This window comes from Entelurus aequoreus, linkage group LG12 (genome assembly GCF_033978785.1).
Source record: "Entelurus aequoreus isolate RoL-2023_Sb linkage group LG12, RoL_Eaeq_v1.1, whole genome shotgun sequence".
NCBI lineage: Eukaryota > Metazoa > Chordata > Actinopteri > Syngnathiformes > Syngnathidae > Entelurus > Entelurus aequoreus.
The window spans coordinates 15,767,635-15,790,558 of record NC_084742.1 but is presented as its reverse complement, the minus strand read 5'-3'; the positions used below and the strand labels follow the sequence as shown (position 1 = coordinate 15,790,558).

General features: G+C 39.3%; 1 protein-coding gene across 1 annotated transcript in view; it reads right to left on the bottom strand.

Annotated features, from left to right (window-relative positions):
- The window catches only part of LOC133662627 (uncharacterized), a 47,692-nt gene that overhangs the window by 5,557 nt on the left and 19,211 nt on the right, over positions 1–22,924 (bottom strand). Inside the window, exons 13-28 of the mRNA XM_062066741.1 lie at positions 20,290–20,392; positions 20,126–20,226; positions 19,902–20,048; positions 19,684–19,828; positions 8,798–9,097; positions 8,607–8,738; positions 4,993–5,093; positions 4,798–4,907; positions 4,603–4,735; positions 3,041–3,175; positions 1,027–1,130; positions 827–951; positions 646–758; positions 438–569; positions 272–374; positions 101–201 (exon numbers count right to left, since the gene is read on the bottom strand). Coding sequence (XP_061922725.1) covers positions 101–201; positions 272–374; positions 438–569; positions 646–758; positions 827–951; positions 1,027–1,130; positions 3,041–3,175; positions 4,603–4,735; positions 4,798–4,907; positions 4,993–5,093; positions 8,607–8,738; positions 8,798–9,097; positions 19,684–19,828; positions 19,902–20,048; positions 20,126–20,226; positions 20,290–20,392 — 2,085 coding nt within the window. The remainder of the gene's footprint in view (positions 1–100; positions 202–271; positions 375–437; positions 570–645; positions 759–826; positions 952–1,026; positions 1,131–3,040; positions 3,176–4,602; positions 4,736–4,797; positions 4,908–4,992; positions 5,094–8,606; positions 8,739–8,797; positions 9,098–19,683; positions 19,829–19,901; positions 20,049–20,125; positions 20,227–20,289; positions 20,393–22,924) is intronic.

The window sequence follows — 22,924 nt, the reverse complement described above, 5'->3', positions numbered from 1 at the left end:
GTATTTCTGCAGTGATCAAGTCAATGTTTGTTAGCATTGATTGCTACTTTTGTATTTAACCGTTTTTGGGGGTCATTTTGGACACAAAGGTCATTTTTACCAGGCAGATGAGCGGCGTAAAATACATCCAGCAAAGTTTCCACCAGACGCACGGGCGATAGCCGATCATGTCCTCGATGTCCTTGTAGAACCTCTCGGCCCCTGGAGTGGAATACAAACGTCAGCGCAGCACACAAAAAAGGCGGCTGAGACACGCAAACATGCTCCGTACCGTACAACCAAGCTATGGAGACCGTTTCGAAGAAGACGAGGAAAAGGAGGCACATCCCGCTGGCCGAGTAGTAGTCGAAGAGCTTGAAGACGTACAGTCCCCCCTGGAAGACTCGCACGTCGCTTCAATTTGTCGTCATGCGGATGTTGGCCCTATACCGACAAACCTGCGTGATGTTGGAGAAGCCGATGATGAAGGAGATGAAGCACACGATGAGGATGAAGACCTTCTTCCTCTTCCTCAGCAGAAGGGGATACTCGTCCATGAGAGCTGTGATGAAACCTTCCACCGTGCAGAACTGATCGGACACAGTTAGCCATGAAGACCTAGGCCAAAGCCGCAAATAGATGGCTGTTCTGTGGGAAAGAACCCACCTGACTGTCCAAGCCCAGCATCATGAGCATGGAGAAGAAGAGGATGGCCCACAGAGACGACATGGGCAGCTGGGTGACCGCCTGAGGGTAGGCCAAGAACGCCAGACCGGGACCTGCGGGCGCCACACAGTCCACAAAAAAAAACCTCCTAAAAAGTAATCAAAGTGATTAAACACGCAACCTGAAGCGGCGAGTTCATGCACGGGCTTCTTGGTGATGAAGGACATGAAGCCCACGATGGAGAAGATGACGAAGCCTGCAAACATGCTGGTGCAGGAGTTGATGCAGCACACGATGATGGAGTCTCTGGAACAGACAGAAAATCTGAATTAATTTCTTTCGAAAATAAAAATAAAAAAAGGACCGGAGGCGGAGTCGTACTTGTAGACGTCGTTGTTGTAGTTGTTGTAGCTCCCCAGGGCGATGAGCGAGCCCAGGCCCAGACCGTACGAGAAGAAGATCTGAGTGGCGGCGTCCAGCCACACCTGACACACAGCAGATGTAGAAATAATCATCACATCATAGTGCTCATAAACAAGCATGTATTGCCATGTTTTTATACCAAAAATTAAGAAAATGTGTCAATGCCCAATATAAAACATTTTCTGAGGTCTAAATTATTGAAAATATAAATTTAGAGTGTCAAAAAACTGTCCCTAGTCGATAAAAAAAACATGTTGAAAAGTGATGGGTTCAATACATTATATAAATTGTATATAACTGAATATATATATAAATATATATATATATATATATATATATATATATATATATATATATATATATATATATATATATATATATATATATATATATATATATATATATATATATATATATATATATATATATATATATATATACATATATATATATGTATATATATATATATATATATATATATATATATATATATATATATATATATATATATATATATATATATATATATATATATATATATATATATATATATATATATACAGTTTATATCCCGCCTTCTGCCCGAATGCAGCTGAGATAGGCTCCAGTAACCCCCGCGACCCCGAAAGGGACAAGCGGTAGAAAATGGATGGATATATATACACACACATACATACACACACACACACACACACACATATATATATATATATATATATATATATATATATATATATATATATATATATATATATATATATATATATATATATATATATATATATATATATATATACATACATATATTAACAATCTCCAATTGTTCTTTAGTCTTTATTAAAATCTAAAAAATATATATATATTTAGCACTGTAAATTGAAAAGCATTTTTGCCAGCACAAAAACTACTAAATATTTTTGATGTCCAAATTTTGAAAAAAAACAAAACAACAAAAGAAATATCATCGTTTAATGTTTTGTTTAAAAAACACAAAGTAACATTTCACTATCAAGTACATTTTTTAAAACAAAAAATAAAACAATATCGTCAAGTGAAAAACATGCAAAAGAAAAAAGGAATGTCATCATTAATGGATAATTAAAAACCATGTATCTCCATTTTTAACCCAAAAAAGCTCAGAAAATGTGTCATTGTCCAAATAAAAAACATGTCTATTATAGATTGTAGATGACATTCCTTTTTTGTTTACATGTTTTTCACTCGGCGATATTGTTTTATTTTTTGTTTTGAAAAATGTATATATTATATATGCAGTATAAATATGTATATCATTTTTGAATAAATGTAATATACAAAAATATATCCATCCGTCCATTTAATATAATTACTTGTTTTTATTATTGGCAAAGATGCACCATGAAAAATATGTCGTACTAATATTTTGTTTTAGTTTTTGCTTAATTAATTCATCAATCTCTATTGAAAAACAAATGTTTTTGTGTTTTATGTCAACATTCGGAAAAAAAAGAACTTATATCAATGTTCAATTCGCAACAAATCGCATTACACACAAAATTTTGCGATTTTTTTTTTCAATCCCCAAAAAATGATTGTCTAATAAAAAGCATGTACTGTACCTCCAAATGTTTTTTGTTGTTGTTTGCTAATATTCCAAAAACAAAGAAATGTCGTCATTGTCCAGTCAAATGCATGCATCTCCAAATGTGTTGATTATTTTTTTAAACCAAAATGTTTTTTAGTTGATTCATGAAATTAAGATCATGATGCGGACACGTGTGTTACTGAATATTTTTCTACGCTTCTGCTTTATCTTTTTAAATCTTCTTGGGATCCAAGAAAATAAAGTTTTTCATCTTTTCATTTGACATTTTCTTTTATGGTTAAAAAAAAAAAAAGCAACCACATATTCATATTCATCTGCTTGTGTGTGTTGCACCAAACTAACTCGTCAGTTACTAACCACTTAGTTAGTTTAGTTAGGACGCCGTACCTCCGAGCGTGTGAGCTTATTGAAGTCCGGGGTGATGTAGAAGCGGATGCCGTCGATGGCTCCAGGCAGGGTGACGCCTCGGAAGAACAGGATGAAGAGCATGAAGTAAGGATAAGTGGCTGAGAAGTACACCACCTGCGTTGGGAAATGGAGACAAATATATATCAGGGGTGTCCAAACTTTTTCCTGCGAGGGCCTTGTGAAAAGAAATTGAAGGAGGCGGGGGCCACTTTGCTGAATTTTGTACATTAAAGATACTAAAACCAATACAATATAGGTCAGGGGTCGGCAACCTTTACCACTCAAAGAGCCATTTTGGCAAGTTTCACAAATTAAAGAAAGTAATGGGAGCCACAAAAAAAAATTTTAAATTTAAAATGAAAAACACCGCATACAAAGCTTAAACGCTTTGTGCTATGTTAACTAGGGGTCTCCGACACACGCACCGGCACGCACTTTAATGTGGAAATTTGATGTTAGTGCAGCCCGCGAGTTTTGAATGAATGGCGCTTGATAGCGTCATACTTGCCAACCCTCTCATTTTTCCCGGGAGACTCCCGAATATCAGAGCGTGATGGCACTGCATTTGGCGCCCTCTACAGTCTGCCCTAACAGTGTACCTGCTCGACCACACGTAGAATGCAATTTCAGCTTGCTCACGTAAGTGACAGCAAGGCGTACTAACTCAGCAGCCACACATCTTACACTGACGGTACCAATACCCAGAATCCCATGCAGCCCTAACTCTTCCGCTCAACCAACGCACGGAGAGGGGGGGGGGGGTTGATGTGTGGGGGGATTTGGTGGTAGCGGGGGTGTATAATGTAGACCGGAAGAGTTAGGGCTGCATGGGATTCTGGGTAATGGTTGTGTTGTGTGTATGTTGTGTTACGGTGGGATGTTCTCCAGAAATGTGTTTTTCATTCTTTTTTGGTGTGGGTTCACAGTGTGGCGCATATTTGTAACGTAACAATATTAAAGTTGTTTGATACGGCCACCGTCAGTGTAAGCTGTGTGGCTGATGACTAAGTATGCTTTGCTGTCTCCTGTGTGTGCAAGTAATAACAACATGCAACATGCGGCTGGACTGGCACGCTGTATGTAAATGCTATAGAGGACAATTACTGCAGTGCAATTAGGGCACGGCCTTTATTTAGTAATTAGAGTGTAAATAGGATTATTTTTTCCCTGGGAGTAATCTAAGAGGGACACTGAGATCCATAAATCTCCTGGGAAAATCGGGGGGGTCGGCATGTATGTAGCTGAGCCGCATCAGAGTATGTAGCTGAGCCGCATCAGAGTGGTCAAGGAGCCGCATGCGGCTCCGGAGCCGCGGGTTGCCGACCCCTGATATAGGTCAATCATTATATGCTAAACTATCTGAACACAACATCCATATTTTTTCTTTGTGTAACAAAGGACATTTCAAGTAATGTTGCACTAAATTAAGCATTTCAAGCTTAAAAATGGCTAAATGAACTGAAAAAACCAACACTAATGTATAGGGCTGCGAATTTTTGTCTTAGTTTGAAAACCCCCGAGCAGTGATTGGAATGTCTGACCTTCCCCGTCCACTCCACTCCCTTCCAGATTGAGAAATAGACGAGGACCCAAGCCAGTGCCAGGGTGCCCACCAGGGGCCAACGCAGTTCTCCTGGCTCCTCCAGACCACCGGACAGCTGGTGCATGTTTCGCCTGCGGACAAGCAGATGTTGCTCGAAAATCAGGAAATAACAACCGGCGAGAACCGGACTCACTCCCAGAACTCTGTGACGGCGCTGGTTAGGTTGGTGGTGTCCGTCAGGCTGTAGTTGCAGAAACATTGATCCGTGTTCCAGGGATTATCGCAGTTTTGCCATGGGAGCTCCTGCACATGAAACATTGTAATACTTGTGTGTATTTCTGACACGTACCGACGATACAATCCTTGTTAAAACAGAAAGTTGCAGTACCGAACCAAAGGAGTTGAACAAGTAGTAGAGTGCCCATGCGATGATGATGATGTAGTAGATGTTGAGCCAGAAGGACAGAACCACTGAAGCCAGACCCACACCTGCGGTAGGTGGATACATTTTTATTCTCCTTCGTCCAAGTCATCGTATTCTCCTGACTCTGAATCGATCGCAACTGAACTGTTTGGATTGTTGTTTGACGATTGGCAGTTCACGCCCTCAGATTTAGACAGGACAGCCCTAGTCTGAGAGGATGGTGCAAGATCCAAAGTATTCACCCAAGTAAAGTCAGGGACGTAAATTCCTGCACATTTTGGCCAATAATTGTCATTTAGGCGAATATACTTTGATCAACTGTCTGATCAAAACCTAATGTGTTGTGTTTCTTGTGTCGACCAAACAGGAACAAGAACGTGTAACGATATATCAACTCTTTATTGATCAAACTACACAAGTGTTGTCCTCTGGCGTCGCTCAGGCCTACTTCCTGTTCCTGTCTACAGCGCTACGCCTTCTGCGTAATGTAGTGCAGTGGTCCCCAACCTTTTTGTAGCTGGGGACCGGTCAACACTTGAAAAACATTTTTCATTAAGAAATACAATCATGTGTGCTTACGGACTGTATCCCTGCAGACTGTATTGATATATATTGATATATAATGTATATATTGTGTTTTTTATGTTGATTTAATAAAAAAAATAAAATATATATATTCTATTTTATTTTTTTTTTTTTTTTTTTAATTTTAATTTCTTGCACGGCCCGGTACCAATCGGTCCGCTGACTGGTACCGGGCCGTGGCCCAGTGGTTGGGGACCACTGATGTAGTGTATAAACATTCACTTCCAAATGCTTTTATTGTTCTGTTAACATGTGAACTAAAAATTCCGTCACTGTCCAGTCAAAAGCATGCGTCTCCAAATATGCGGATTATGTTTAAAACCAAAAACATTTTTATTTATCGAAGTATTTTGTTGTCATTTAATAAAACAAACATTTATCACATGTCAAATTTATGCTGCCCTTCTTTTTTGCTGCAGCTGTTACATATACTGTAATATTGTACATGGTCATTGGGATTTGTTATATATTGTATATGTTATATAAAAATACAATATAATATACCAGTATATACTGTATATATAATATGTAAATATTACATGTATGTTATATTTTATGTTGCTACCATGGTACATTTTTAGTCTACTTCCTACCTGCATTATCCTTTCCATCCTTACCCTTTCCATTTTTTTGTAACTGAGCTACTGTGTGGAGCAATTTCCCTTGTGGATCAATAAAGTTTGTCTAAGTCTAAAAGCACATACCTCCAAATGTTTCAGTAGTTTGCTAATTTTCCAAACCTAGAGAAATCCCATCACTGTCCAGTCAAAAGCATGCATCTCCAAAATAGTGGATTCATTTTTTTTCAACCAAAAATAAATGTTGTTGATGTCCGTTTAAAAGCATGCATCTCAAATTATGCTTGTGGTCTTTTGTTGTCATCCAGAAAACAAACTTTTATCAGTGTTATTTAAAAAGCAAATATGTTTAAATGTGTTTGCTAAAGTTCCAAAAACAAAGAAATTCCATCACTGTCCAGTGTAAAGCATGCATATTGAAATGTGTTGACAATTATTTAAAACAGTACTAATGTGTAATGAAAATAATGTCTTTTGTAATAGTTTTGTCAGAATTGCTAATGACAGTTTAGTTATGTTTGGGTTTTCCTGTGTTTAGAATCACTTCCTGTCTTGGTGCTCTTGTTTTGTCAGTGTTTCCTGTTTGGTCTCTGTGCTTTGCAGCACCTTTACTTTCTGTGCCATTTCCTGTCAGCACACCTGTTCCTCGTTTAATTACTTCCACCTGGGTCCCTCCTTCAGTGCTGGATCATTCTTCTACTTGAGACTGATGCTTCGTGTGCTGTTTAGGTTCCCTGCTTCCTTGTAAGTAATAAATAGTTTTTTTTACTTGCATTCCGCCTGCCCTTCTCTGCACCGAACTAGGGCTGCAACTAACAACTAATTTGATCATCGATTAATCTGTTGATTGTTACTTTGATTAATCGATTAATAATCGGATAAAAGAGACAAACTAAATGTCTATCCTTTCCAGTATTTTGTTGAAAAAAAACAGCATACTGGCACCATACTTATTTTGATTATTGTTTCTCAGCTGTTTGTAAATGTTGCAGTTTATAAATAAAGGTTTATAAAAATATGTATATATGAAAAAAAGTAGCCTCTGCGCATACGCATAGCATAGATCCAACGAATTGATGACTAAATTAATCGCCAACTATTTTTATAATCGATTTTAATCGATTTAATCGATTAGTTTTTGCAGCCCTACACCGAACCAAAGTTTTTTGTTATGATAAAAAAAACTTAGAAAAGCCTCTGTGTTATTTGAAAAGCATGTATCGCCAAACGGAGTTGTATGCTAATATTTAAAAAACAAACATTACCTCACTGTCCAGTCTAAAGCATCCATCTACAAATGTGTTGATTACTTTTTAAAGGAACCCTAAAAATTGTATTAATGTTCAATGAGAATATGTTTTGTCCTTTGCTAATCAAAAAACAAAGATAATTCGTCCCTGTCCTGTCAAAAGCATGTTTTTTCAAATTTGTGCATATTTTTAAAATACATTTTGAGGGGAGATAGTAAAAAAAAAAATGTAACCCAAAAAAATAATGAATTCATCATTATGGTTTAAAACAGGGGTGTCAAACTCATTTTAGATTGAGGGCCACATGGAGAAAAATCTACTCCCAAGTGGGCCGGACTGGTAAAATCACGACACAATAAATTAAAAATAAAGAAAACTTCAGATTGTTTTCTTTGTTTAATAATAGAACAAGCACATTCTGAAAATGTTCAAATCATAATGTTTTTTTTACACTTGCATGTTGCGGTTAATAGTATTCTATCTTTATTTGTCGTTATTTAAATTTTCTAAATAAATTATGTGATAATGTTCATCTGTCAACTCATTGGTGGCAATTTTCAATCCATCAAGATAAAAATCAAATTATAGGATGTTATTTATGTAGTTTGCTCATTTTCCTCGACTGGTGCATTAACATGTGTTTTTTAAAATGTATCATTATTTTTTTTTCCATATGTAGCATCTTCTACAAAGATACAAAGAATTGCTATTGCGACATCTAGTGGACACATTTAGAACAGCAGTTTCTTTCATTCAAAAATTTTGGCTCATTTTTATACTTAGCTAACTCATCCCTCGGGCTGGATAAAACCTGTTCGCGGGCCTGATCCGGCCCTCGGGCCTTACGTTTGACACCCCTGGTTTAAAAAGTATCTCCAAATGTCTTTGAGTTGTTTGCCAATATTCCAAAAACAGAAAACATTCTGTCGCTTCCCAATCAAAAGCATGCATCTCTAAATGTTGTGATATTTTTCAAGCAAAGAAACTACAAAATATTACCATTATTATTACTACTAAATATGATTAGTATTATATTTACAAGTTAAAAAAAAAGAAGCCGCAAATCATTGCAACTTTCTGAAAACGCTGCTGCGAATTCAGGATTTCAGCTCCGCAAAGTTCTGTAGGCAGAGTTACAGGAAGGCCGTTCCTGAGCCCCTCTTACCTTTCATCATGGGCATGAGCTTCCACACTCCCAGGCCTCCCACCGAGGTGAACTGTCCCAGGGACGTCTCCAGGAAGAAGAGCGGCATGCCAGCAAACACCAGCGTCATAAAGTACGGGATCAGGAAGGCTCCTTGACGGAAAGGAACCGATTCATTTTGCGTGGTGTCAGAAACAAGCTGACTTTGTTACCTCCGCCGTTTTTGCCGCACAAATACGGGAACCTCCACACGTTCCCTAAGCCGATGGCGTATCCCACGCAGGACAGCAAGAAGTCAAATTTGCCCTTCCAGCTTCCTCGGTCAGGGGGCTCCTCCTCTTTCGTCTCTCGGTCCATAGGGGGAGACGCCAGGTCCAGTTCCTCGAAGGGAACCGCTTGTTTGACGTCAGACGGGGAGTTCAGGTCCACCGTACTATGTCCCGTCTTGCCCATGGCGGGTTTCAGCGCAACGTTTTGTGTTGTCTGCCGGTTGACAGATTCAAGTGGACTTGCTGGGAGTGAACGAGAAGAAAAGCTGTGAGGGGGTAATTTGTCGCCTTCTGAAACTGTGCTATTATTCTGGCAAATACACACCACATGGTGTCGCTGTTACTAAACATCAGGGGCCGTACTTATCAAGCTTCTTAGAGTGCCATTTTACACTTAAGTCCTGAGAATTTGCGAAATTTAGTCCTACTCTCAAACTTAAGAATAAAAGCTTTTTTATCAACGTTCTTAAGTCTAAGAATCACTCCTACTCTCCACGATATTTAAGAGACCTTCAGAGGTGTCTTAAGTGGTTAGGAGTTGCCAGCAGGGGATGGCACTGAGGCGAGAGAGACGTGCGCGAACGTTCAGGGAACGGAACAATGTTTTGGTTTTTTTGATGACGAGCAGCTGATCAAACGATATCGTTTAGACAGAGCGGATATTATTTTTGTCACAGATTTAATACTTTTCGATTCCTTGTTGATTTCTGCATGTGTCTGCAGTGGGCTAGTATATATAGAGCCACCCACACCAGTTTCAAATTAGTTGCCTAATTAATGAATTGGAAAGAAAATGTTATGACAGTAGCGTATGTGTGTGGCCGTGAGGTGAGTGACGTCAGTGAGTGTGTGGGCGATAGAAGAGAGGGAGCGGTAGCGTGAGTGCCGACGGGGACTAGTTTGTTTTGTATTATTTTGTAGTTTATTGTCAAAATATACACTCCCATTGTCCACTTAAATATTTCCAAGATATTTCTTTATTCTTAGACAACGGATTCCCTTCCGTGATTGGTCATTTCTATGGACACAGAAATGACGTCACCTAAAATTCCGTTTACGGCACATAGTAATGTCGTAATTCAGCTCTGAGTGTGACACTTAAGATTCAGTCCTACACTTCGCTGAAAGTGTGAGTAAGACGCTCGATAACTAACTTTTAAGTGCAGCTTTCAGCGAAGAATTTATTTACTCTTAAGTCAACTCTTAGCAGACTTCTTAGGAGTAATTCTAAGAAGCTTGATAAGTACGGCCCCAGAAGTCTAATTGACTTGACATTTCTCTCTCCACGAATCACCCACTATAACTTAAAGACGTTGGTTTACGTGTTTATTCATCACAACTTGCTGCTTTGTTGTGGTTTATAACATTCTTTCCAAAACGTTTTTCGTGACTCGTGGACTGAGCGCCATTTTGGGTATTTTACAAACAGTAATCGTTGTCATTGGTCTGTCTGACTGTCAGTTAGTCAATTCTCGCCCACAACATGGCTGCATTTTCACACATGCACCACATGAGATTACAATTCTCAAGTATTGCGGGGGTTCTTTTCCGTTGCGTTACATTCCGTTACGTACAATTATGTTACGTCATGTTATTTTAAGTTACGTTTTGTTATTTATGTTATGTTCTTTCACGTTACATTCTGTTATATTACCTTGCGTTATTCTGTTATTTTTTTGTATTTATCTATTTTAGCTACAAAAATCACACAGAATATAAATTAGTCAAACAAAATAATACATATTTTCTGTTATGTTATGTTTTGTTATGTTACATTCTGTCATGTTCTACCACATTACATTCTGTTACTTACCGTCTGTTCGATTGTTACATTACGATTTGTTATGTTGGTTTGTCACAGTATGTTCTGCTAGGTTACATTCTGTTACGTTACATTATGTTTTGTTATGTTACGTTCTGTCATGTCACGTTCTTTCACCTGAGGTTCTTTGACCTTACATTCTGTTACGTTATGTTTTAAGTTACATTTTGCTATGCTACGTTACGTTCCATAACGTTCAATTCTGTCACGTTACATCCTGTTACGTTACCTTCTGATACATTACATCCTGTTACGTTACCTTTTGATACATTACATTCTGTTACGTTACCTTTTGTTGTATTGTTTTGTTCAAATATTTTTGGTTACGTTAAATTACGTTACATTAAATTGTTATTTACGTTATGTGCTGTGTTGAGTTCTGTTACGTTGCGTTCTGTTTCGATACGTTCTGTTACACTACGTTTGGTTCTACGTTGTGTTACGTTGTAAGGGAATTTCTGCAAAGTAGGCACGTAATTTATGTTTTTATTTATGCAAGTATTATATGCAATTAAAGTCTTTTTAAGAGCTTTCACACACACTTACAGTATAAACACTTCCTATGCTTCTTAAACCCATTTCATACTACGTACATAATAACCTACAACATTTTAGCATTACAAACTTTAACGGTTACTCAAATCTCAATGTACGCAATGACACTTTAAAATCTGCAATGCGCTAAGACGACAGTAAGTGAACCGAAGTGGCAAAGGGAACACTGAATATTAATGACCCAATTGCAACTTCTCTTATTTCATGCATGGATGACATTACATGATGAGGAGATTGGCACCTTTGGAATTAATGATTAGCCTAGAAAATGCATTTGTGATTAAAATTGTTTTATTTATAAGCTTTATATTACCACATATAGTGCCTATTATTTTTTAATATTGTCTGCACCGAAGTATTCCAAATTTGAGACTGATTTTCAATGGAAAATTCCAAGTGCGGTGAAGTAAATTTGGATTAAACAAACTGTTCCGTTAAAAAAAGCTTTTTGAGGACAAGTAGAACTGAAGTGTGACATTTTGCAGGACAAGTTCTCGCTGTCCTGCGTTGACATCATGCGTTGTCTTCCTCAGCCATGCAGCAGTAACATCATACCTGAAAGACGTGCACCTCTTCAACTTTCTCCCAGGAGTGGCTCCAAAAGGTAAAAAAAAAAAAAAAAAAGTCAGTCCGGGCTGCATCAAACTGCCTCCTCAGGCCCATCAGAGGCTCTACCCTGCCAGTCACACTCTACTGCTGTCCTTGATAGCCGCAACTATCGAGTGGCTGCTAATAAAGTTCGACCTGTGTGCCTGCTTTGATTACAGCTCAGCACCCTGAGGCCATGCAGGATATGCCTATCACACTCACACACACACACACGCACACACACACATCTGGTGATCTTTGCCAGACAGAAAATACTTTGTAAAAATGACAAAGTGACCTGAATCATTTAAGGATTTTACATAACATGTAATGGTGGTGCTTTGGTCCAAATTGTGCATCAATTTTGCTTTACAAACCATATTCAAGCCACTTTCTGAGTGTTTCTAAAAACAAGCCGCTTTGAAAGGCGGGTCCTATTAGATGCAAATGAACTCGTCCCTTCCAGGATGTGTCTGCCATGTTGTAGTTTTACACTGGGGAAAAAATGCCCCTCTCAAAAATAGTAAAAAAAAAAAAGTTCATACGAATAATTTTTGCTTGCAATGAGCAAAAAATCTGCCAATGGAACAAGTCCAAATTGTCTTGGTAAAAGACATAAAAACTTAAAAGTGATCTTCAAATGAGCAATTAGAACTTAGGTAACATTTTGATATGGGAACACATATTCACCATTAATTAGTTGCTTATTAACATGCAAATTAGTAACATTGGCTCTTAATTAGTCATTAAGTACTTATTAATGCTTTAGTCTGCATGGCCTTATTATACAACCATTAACTAAGAGTCTTTCCTCAATAACCTCAGAATTATTTCTTATTAGTAACCCTAACCCTAACCTTAACCCTTATGTCCCCATAATGTCCAAATAACTCTAAATTAAGTCTGTTTCTCTAATAAGCAACTAATTAATGGTGAATATGTTCCCCATACTAAAGTGTTACCAAAACTTATTAGCTATACTTACTAGTATTGTGAAGTTTTGTGTCTTATAACAAACTTATGATGCTCAAAATTAGTATTTTTTCCTCAGCATATCAATTGCCTAAAAACATGTTTTTTATGTCTCCCTGAAGAATTACTATTCATGGGATTGTGCTGTGTATTACGTTGTTTTTTGAAGATATTTTGACTAGAAATTAGAAATATACTGTATATATATACTTGATGAGATTGTGAATGTTTTCAGTGTAGCAGTATGCTTCCGTACTGACAAATATAAGTTATAACTATATGCAGAGGTGGGTAGAGCAGACAACAATTTCCCTCAAGAAAGGGCCTGATCTACTAAGATCCAAATATCAGGCGCTAAATAGCGTGTACAAACTTTAAAATAGCGTGGGCATGTTATCTATATGTGTGCAATTGAAAAGTGGTGCAGACCGCCTCATTTAAACGAGGTGCACCATATATTCCTGACTATAAGGCGCACTTAAAATACGTTCATTTTGTCAAAAATAGGCAGTGCGATTTTTTTACTTGGTCTGAGGAAATATTCTAATTTTTTGAGATAGGATTTTTTAGTTTTCTTAAGCTGTATGCCATAATCAGCAATATTAATATAATAAAAGTCTAGCAATATTTCAGTTGATGTGTAATGAATCCAGAATGTATTACATTTTTGTTTTTTTAATTGCATTACAGAAAATAAAGAACTTTATCACAATATTCTAATTGTCTGAGACAGTCCTGTATATATATTTACATTACAGTACAGGCCAAATGTTTGGACACACCGTCTCATTTCAATGTGTTTTCTTTATTTTCAAGACTATTTACATTATAGATTGTCACTGAAGGCATCGAAACAATGACACCTGTGAAGTGGAAACCCTTTCCGGTGACTCTCTCTTGAAGCTCATCGAGAGAATGCCAAGAGTGTGCGAAAAAGTTATCAGAGCAAAGGGTGGCCATTTTGAAGAAACTAGAATATCAAACATGTTTTCAGTTATTTTAACTTTTTTTGTTAAGTACATAACTCCACATGTGTTCATTCATAGTTGTGATGCCTTCAGTGACAATCTACAATGAAAATAAAGAAAACCTATTGAATGAGAATGTGTCCAAATTTTTGGCCTGTAGTGTATGTATGTATGTATATATATATATAATATGTATGTGTGTGTGTGCATATGTGTGTATATAGACTGTATATACAGGTATATTTTTCTTTTTGTTTTGTTATCAGTGATATCCGATTTCAATATCAGAAGAGACAGCCCTACTAATCACGGATAATAACCTAAAGCGTTGTGTTTTTAGCCTTTTTTAAATGCTGTGATTTACAAAGGTCCTCAAAGGTAGCCTTGTTCACTGCATAGAATTGTGCATTTTTAGCCATGTTGTGCATTCATGTATTGAATGAACTCTTAAGTGTTTTTAAAAGCACTTCTGGGCTCCAAGTACATACGGAGATCATATCTGTGTATCAGTGCCGTTCATGGCGTACTCGTCTTAAAGCCGCGCTGTGTTCGCCAGGAGTCGTTCATCCTGCTTGTCAACAAAGAATCCATTAAGTCTGAAAGTGCGAGTCAGCTGTCGCCCTCGTAAATGTTCCTCGTTGTCTCTTTTTGTGCGGAACCAGTCTTGTAAGGCCTGTGGCGGGCGTTGATGAAAAGGCTTTTTTTTTTTTTTTTTAAACGGGATAAAAAAGTATGACATCACACGAGCGTTCGCTGTGTGATTACGGCCACGCCCCCTCAGTCGCACTTTGTTTCCGTCTTGTTGTTTCTGCATTCTTACCATACGTAAACGTCCCCCTGCTATCCTCGCCAGGAATCCTATTGATCGCTGCATGGATTGGGAGGCAAAGTAAACAAACTGATGGAGATTAACTTTGACAAGCGCGATCCGGCCGGCCATCTTGGTTCAGACATGATGGCGTTTGAAGAAGTAGAACGTAATTGAATCTCTTTAATCATAAACTCTCACATCCACTAAGTGTCCACACGCACGCACAAACCGTTCCCCCAGTGCATTGTGGGAGTGTTTATTAGTTTCCAACTGAAATTTGGTTATAATCAACTTACAACCCCATTTCAAGAAAATCTAATTTATATAGAATATTCATTTTAAATTCAAACTCATTTTTATGAGCATGAGGAGCACATAACTTTAACCCTCCCAACTATTGGTGTATTCCTTGTTAGAGGTATATTTTTCCACCTTTGAGCAAAATGAACAGTGGTTCTCAAACTGACCAAACTTGGCTCTCCAAATACCACCACCATGATCAACACTAACATACAGTAGCGCATTAGGCCTAAGTATTCATTAAAAACAAGGCTGAGGGTTTTTTTTTAACAGGTATATTTATTATTTTTGGCCACTGTAACATTACACTCAGTTAGAACAGTAACACTGCTTGTATGTAGGAATATAGAACTCGGTATTTTGGCGTACCACTAAATCACAGAATCACTGCCTTAGAGGTCACTAGCTTTGGCCTTCGTTTGGCTCGTAAAGAAAAAACAATGATCTCACCCCGTTTCTTATCAATGCACACTCACACATATTTTATTCTCTCAAGTTACGTTTTTTAAATTTTTTTAACCAAGTTAACTTTCAGTTTCGATCCCCGCCGAGTCAGTGCTGCAACATGGACAAAAGCATGTGAGGAGGGCGACCATTTTAGAGAACTCTTCAGACTTTCCATGGCTCGGCAGTCTCCAGTGCTAGTGTTGCTATTTTTTGTACTTACTTACTCGTTAATCTTTCATTCTTGTCACCTCCTATTATTTTAGACCGCCTTAGAACTAAAGAATCTGGGAGGACTCTTCCCTCTTTGAGGAAGGGTCCTAATACAATCAACTTTGGAAAACTGGTCTTTTGGTTCACAGGAAGTGAACAAACTATTATTTCATGCTGAGTCATGAAAAAGGGATTCGATAAGCATTGCATTGTGGGAGTGTTTATTAGTTTCCAACCGAAATTTGGTTATAATCAACTTACAACCCCATTTCAAGAAAATCTAATTTATATAGAATATTCATTTTAAATTCAAACTCATTTTTATGAGCATGAGGAGCACATAACTTTAACCCTCCCAACTATTGGTGTATTCCTTGTTAGAGGTATATTTTTCCACCTTTGAGCAAAATGAACAGTGGTTCTCAAACTGACCAAACTTGGCTCTCCAAATACCACCACCATGACCAACACTAACATACAGTAGCGCATTAGGCCTAAGTATTCATTAAAAACAAGGCTGAGGTTTTTTTTTAACAGGTATATTTATTATTTTTGGCCACTGTAACATTACACACAGTTAGAACAGTAACACTGCTTGTATGTAGGAATATAGAACTCTGTATTTTGGCGTACCACTAAATCACAGAATCACTGCCTCAGAGGTCACTAGCTTTGGCCTTCGTTTGGCTCGTAAAGAAAAAACAATGATCTCACCCCGTTTCTTATCAATGCACACTCACACATATTTTATTCTCTCAAGTTAACTTTTTTTAATTTTTTTAACCAAGTTAACTTTCAGTTTCGATCCCCGCCGAGTCAGTGCTGCAACATGGACAAAAGCATGTGAGGAGGGCGACCATTTTAGAGAACGCTTCAGACTTTCCGTGGCTCGGCAGTCTCCAGTGCTAGTATTGCTATTTTTTGTACTTACTTACTCGTTAATCTTTCATTCTTGTCACCTCCTATTATTTTAGACCGCCTTAGAACTAAAGAATCTGGGAGGACTCTTCCCTCTTTGAGGAACGGTCCTAATACAATCAACTTTGGAAAACTGGTCTTTTGGTTCACAGGAAGTGAACAAACTATTATTTCATGCTGAGTCATGAAAAAGGGATTCGATAAGCGATGCTTCCCCCTACTCCTTTTCGGTGCATTGTGATGTACACTTATTAGGCATGTTGCAAATAAAGTGACATTACCGACAATCAATTGTTGTCTTAGAGACAAAAGTATTGGTACACCGGGCCGTCACACCAGCAAGAAAACGAGCTGATTGAAATAAGTGCCATCAATTCCTCCGACGATCGCGTCCTCTCATTGTGTTGACGCCAAGTCGTCGCCCTTAATTAAGAAACCCCAGCATCAGCACCACACAGCTTGCTGTTGCTATGGGAACCGCCTAACAAGGCCGGTGCAACCTTTTGTTCTGATACTGTGATCACGCTCGATAAGCGAGTAGCCTCACAATAATAACGTTTAATTTAGCTAGCACAAAAAGTATCCGTCTATAACGAGGGTTCATCGTCCTCCATCTCTCGTCAAACTCCAGACTGACCTCCCGCATCCTGGATTTCCACTGAGGGTCACGGCTTGTGTATGCAAAAAAAAAAAAAAAGAAAAAAAGAGAGAGCCGGAATCTCCCGGTAATTGAATGTCGCCTCGGATCACACGCATCACCGACCTCGGCATGACATGACGCGCTCATGCTGTGACATCACGCAGCCTCGCTGTGCATGTTGCTATGGCAACAATCTGAAGCGGTGATATGGTGGAAGGATAACGGGGCGAGCACTCGTTGGTTTATAAGCATTATATTGTGCATGTGGTTATTATGCGGTACAACAGGTGTACTTACGTACTATAAAGCAAGATTATAGGAAACTAGAAAAGGGCAATTGGAATAAGAATGGCGTGCGAATGCTGAAATGTTTGCACACGAGCAGGATAAATCGTCAAGCAACAAAAAAAAATGCCATTAGACGCATAGTAACTGTTAGCATGCTGGCTTTTCTTTTTTCCTATTTTCCAGGTATGCACTGTAAGAGTCGTATATTTTGTTGACGCTATCTGGCTTGCGTGCTAAAAATGTGTGTTTTAGTTTGGCTTTTTTCAGCATTCACTGGCCGAGAGTTGGTGGGCGGCCGAGGGTGGAGTCATGGCTCTCTTGGTTGCTTTGTTGGGTCTGCTCCTGTGTCTGGCCCCCGCAGAGGCCACCACAGTGTGTGTCGGTGTTGAAATTATGTTTTTGTTTGGTTGCTTGTCTATGCATGGTGCAATGGTGTGTGTGCAATGTATATTATTGGCTGATTATGTTTTGTTGTTTTACTTTAGTGGCTGTGTGTAGAAGTGGCACTGCTGGAGTGGGAACTAGTTGCATCAGCTCTGCTCTTTTAATGTATTTTGTGTTCTTTAATGTTTCCTTCTTACACACATGTTTATGTGTGCTATGGCTATGAGGTTTTTTTCTTGGCCTCAGTTTGGACCCCCTCTCCAGGGGCCCAGGCTTAGAATTAATTAGTTTTTTCTAAAAAAAAAAAATAAAGCTAACATGCTAACATTAGCATACTAGATTGTTATCTAATTTGGCAGGCGTACACTCCATAGAGTCACAAATGTTGCCATTACACACATAGTAACTGTTAGCCTGTTGGCTTTTTTTTTTGCCTACTTTCCAGGTATGCATTGTAAGACTCGTATATTTTGTTGACGCTATCTGGCTTGCGTGCTAAAAATTAGCGTTTTAGTTTGGCTTCTCTCAGCCATACTTGCCAACCTTGAGACCGCAGAATTCGGGAGGTTGGGGGGTGTTGAGGTGGGCGGGGTTTGGTGCTAGCGGGGGGTGTATATCGTAGCGTCCCGGAAGAGTTAGTGCTGCAAGGGGTTCTGGGTATTTGTTCTGTTGTGTTTATGTTGGGTTACGGTGCAGATGTTCTCCCGAAATGTGTTTGTCATTCTTGTTTGGTGTGGGTTCACAGTGTGGCGCATATTTGTAACAGTGTTAAAGTTGTTTATATGGTCACCCTCAGTGTGACCTGTATGGCTGTTGATCAAGTATGCCTTGCATTCACTTATGTGTGTGTAAAAGCCGCACATATCTTGTGACCGGGTCTGAACGATGTTAGAATGGATGAAAAGTGGACGTGATGATAGCTCGTAGAGTACGTTAAAGGCAGTGCATTTAAGGCACGCCCCCAAGACTGTGGTCCGGGTGGACGAGATATAATGACTGATGAACACCTTCGTTGGATAATGAAGGTTGCCTCAGCTCAAAGCCTGAGCCCCGACATTAATTAACTAGCATCCAAGAAAAGATGGCAGGTATCTGGCTTGGGCACATCAGATTAGATCAGTGTGTTGCAAACTGAGCAGTTTAAAGTCCTGAATGGTTGTTTTATTCATTGTTATTTTATTTTCAAATGTATTAGCCTGTGGAAAAAGTTAATGTTGATATTTACCTCAGAAGGCTGCAAATAGAAAAGAGGCATTAAAATTTTTATTTAAATTGTATTTGATATGCCATTGATATTTTTTAATTATTATTATTATTATTTGAAACTCGATTTTGCATGTCACTATAAAGTTATATAAGCCTTGCTTGTTCAATATTCAATGCAAAACTTGTTTGGGTCCCTATTAAAAGGTTACTTTGTTCAACCTTGGCCCGCGGCTTTGTCCAGTTTTAAATTTTGGCCCACTCTGTATTTGAGTTTAACACCCCTGCCATAGAGTCACAAATGTTGCCATTACACACATAGTAACTGCTAGCCTGTTGGCTTTTCTTTTTGCCTATTTTGCAGGTATGCAGAGTCGAATATTTTGTTGACGCTATCTGGCTTGCGTGCTAAAAATTAGCGTTTTAGTTTGGCTTCTCTCAGCATTCACACGCAATTTCTACCGAAATTGCTTTTTTGTGTTGACACAAACTTAAAGATTAAGATATATCATCCAGAGAAACGTGTTTTTGGTCTATTTCTTTGACGGACTCACATATTTTGTAAAGAAAATAGTCCCACACAGGACCATGGGAGCTACAAGCTCCAAGACTTTTGGAGGAAAACTGTGGCTTTCAAAAAGTGAAAAGTAAGTGAATAAAGTGTAAACATTTAGAAACAACATGATGATGGCGATGTCATTGTCCTTTTCCGTCAAACGCCACTGGGCTCCTCCATCATTATTTTATCGTCTCTCCGGCCGGGCGGCTTTGAGGCGGCGAAGATTACGCGGTCACACAAGGTGAGGACGGGCTGATGCGGCCGAGCCTGGCGCAGATCGCTGGACGGCGTCGTCATGTTCTGGGGGTTCTGTTTGGGCGAGACGTCTGGGTCAAGAAAACGCGATGGATGGAGGCGGCTCCTTTCAAATGTGGACACTCACCCTGCACAGCGTGATGAGGATGAACGCCGGGATGCAGATGAGCGGCGTGAGAACCAGCAGCGAGGCCAAGGCGGAGGCCCACGCGCCCGGCCTGTAGTCGTACACCATGAGGGAGTGCGTGTTGGTCAGGTCGTACAGCATCGTGAGCTGCAAGGACGTCAACGCCGTCACATATGCTATGCAAGCCCATAACCAGCGTAGACAGGAAGTGACGACGGACTCACCACGCAGAGCAGCGGCGTGATGAACAACCAGCAGTACTTGAAGAGGGGGAACGGCCGGTACCCAATCATGTCCTCGATGTTGTCACAGAAACGGTCGGCGCCTGTAAAAGCATCGCCAAGATCAAAACACGTAAAGGGAAAAGAGTTGAGGTGGCGTTTCCTACCGTACACCCAGGACATGGCGACCGTCTCAAAGCAGGCGATGAGGAGCAGGCTGGTTCCGCTCGGCCCGTAGCTGTCAATCAGCTGGAAGAGCACGATTCCTCCCTAAAAATAAACACACCTTTTTATAACAGTCTCATTCACAAAAATGTGGAATTCTTCAACAAAACAAAACACTTGACCCAAAAGCCGTTTATCCTAAAACAAAATATGTGAACAAAATGAGACATTAAGTGTGTTCCCTGTTATACAAGCATGTTCCTCGTCCAGTGGCATGTTTTCACTTTGGTTGTAAATCCTGTCGCCATGGATACACACATTGTTACCAAATGTTAATAGGGGCTCTTCCCCCTAACCGAGACCTACTGAGTGACATAACACATGAGGGCTCTTCGACTAGTGCGGGGGTCGGCAATCCGCGGCTCTAGAGCCGCATGCGGCTCTTTAGCGCCGCCCTAGTGGCTCTCTGGAGATTTTTCAAAAATGTATGAAGAATGGAAAAAGATGAGGGGAAAAAAATCAATTTTTTTGTTTCAGAATGTTTACTGTGGGAGGACAAACATGACATAAACCTCGCTAATTGTTATAAATCACACTGTTTATATTAAACATGCTTCACTGATTCGAGTATTTCGCGAGCGCCGTTTTGTCCTACTAATTTTGGCGGTCCTTGAACTCGCCGTATAGTTTGTTTCCATGTATAACTTTCTCCGACTTTCTAGGACGTGTTTTATGCCACTTTTTCTATCTCATTTTGTCCACCACACTTTTAACGTTGGGCATGAGTGCACAAAGGTGAGTTTTGTTGATGTTATTGACTTGTGTGGAGTGCTAATCAGACATATTTGGTCACTGCGTGACTGCAAGCTAATCGATGCTAACATGCTATTTAGGCTAGCTATATGTACATATTGCATATGCCTCATTTGTAGCTATATTTGAGGTCATTTAGTTTCCTTTAAGTCCTCTTAATTACATTTATATCTCATGACACATGTAATATGGCTTTTAATTTTTTGCGGCTCCAGACAGATTTGTTTTTGTATTTATGGTCCAATATGGCTCTTTCAACATTTTGGGTTGCCGACCCCTGGACTAGTGTGACCTAAAGAGTGGGTTCCTGATAAAGTGACGCATTTTCAACTTTGAATATAAATAGGACCTGTCCCTTCATGATACCTATGATGCAATTGTTGATGCTGATTGTTGATGACTGAAGTGTTGATACCAACCAAACCTAACCCCTCCACCCCCACCCTCCATATCCCACACCCCGGATTGTAAATAATGTAAATAATTAAATGTATATACTCTGATGATTATCTTGTGTGATGACTGTATTATGATGTTAGTATATATTTGATAGTATATATCTGTATCATGAATCAATTTAAGTGGACCCCGACTTAAACAAGTTGAAAAACTTATTCGGGTGTTACCATTTAGTGGTCAATTGTACGGAATATGTACTTCGCTGTACAATCTACTAATACAAGTTTCAATCAATCAATCAATGTAACATGTGTTGGGGGTTTTCACATCATATTGCGTGAAAGGTGGGTTCCTAATCAGGTGGCCCATATTCAAATGTTGTCATAACTGCTGTCGCCATGGAGACGCACAATGTTACCGCAAATGAATACGGCTCCTCAACCCGGTGGTGTGACTTAAAGGGTGGGTTCCTAATCAAGTGACCTGTTTTCGACTTTGGTCATGAATGCTGTCGCCATGGTTACACACAATGTTACCACACACAATATAAATATGGCTCTACCTATCCAGTCATAGATAGGGATCAACCGGCCGATTATCGGCCCCCGATATTTGGCATTTTGATGTACAGGCCAAAAGTTTGGACACACCGTCTCATTTTTTTACGCGTATTCTTTATTTTCATGAGTATTTACATTGTAGATTGTCACTGAAGGCATCAAAACTATGACACGTGACAAGTATGTATGACGTGTTCATTCATAGTTTTGATGCCTTCAGTGACAATCTACAATGTAAATGTAAGGGCCAGAACGTAGCCCCCTGTATGGTACAGCAAGCCTAAACAGCTCTAGCTCTGTCCCTATGTGCATTCGCTCATCGTCTTGTGTCCTGTGCCGTCATCCCGCAGTGTTCCTCCGTTTCCTGGTTTCGAGCTGCGTGTCTCGTCTCCCCGAATTCCCTACGGTTCCCTGGCTGCCTTCCTGGATCTCAACCTCTCGTCTGGACACGGACCTTGACGCCTCGCTCCTGCCCCTGACCTCTTGCTTGCTCACGGACCTCCGAGACTGCCTCGCCCTCCCTGACTTGCGCATCTCCCTCAACACACATCTTCAACAACTCCTGGTAACACTCAGTTAAAGGCCTACTGAAACCCACTACTACCAACCACGCAGTCTGATAGTTTATATATCAATGATGAAATCTTAACATTGCAACACATGCCAATACGGCCGGGTTAACTTATAAAGTGCAATTTTAAATTTCTCGCTAAACTTCCGGTTGAAAACGTCTATGTATGATGACGTATGCGCGTGACGTCAATCGTTGAAACGGAAGTATTCGAACACATTGTATCCAATACAAAAAGCTTGGTTTTCATCGCAAAATTCCACAGTATTCTGGACATCTGTGTTGGTGAATCTT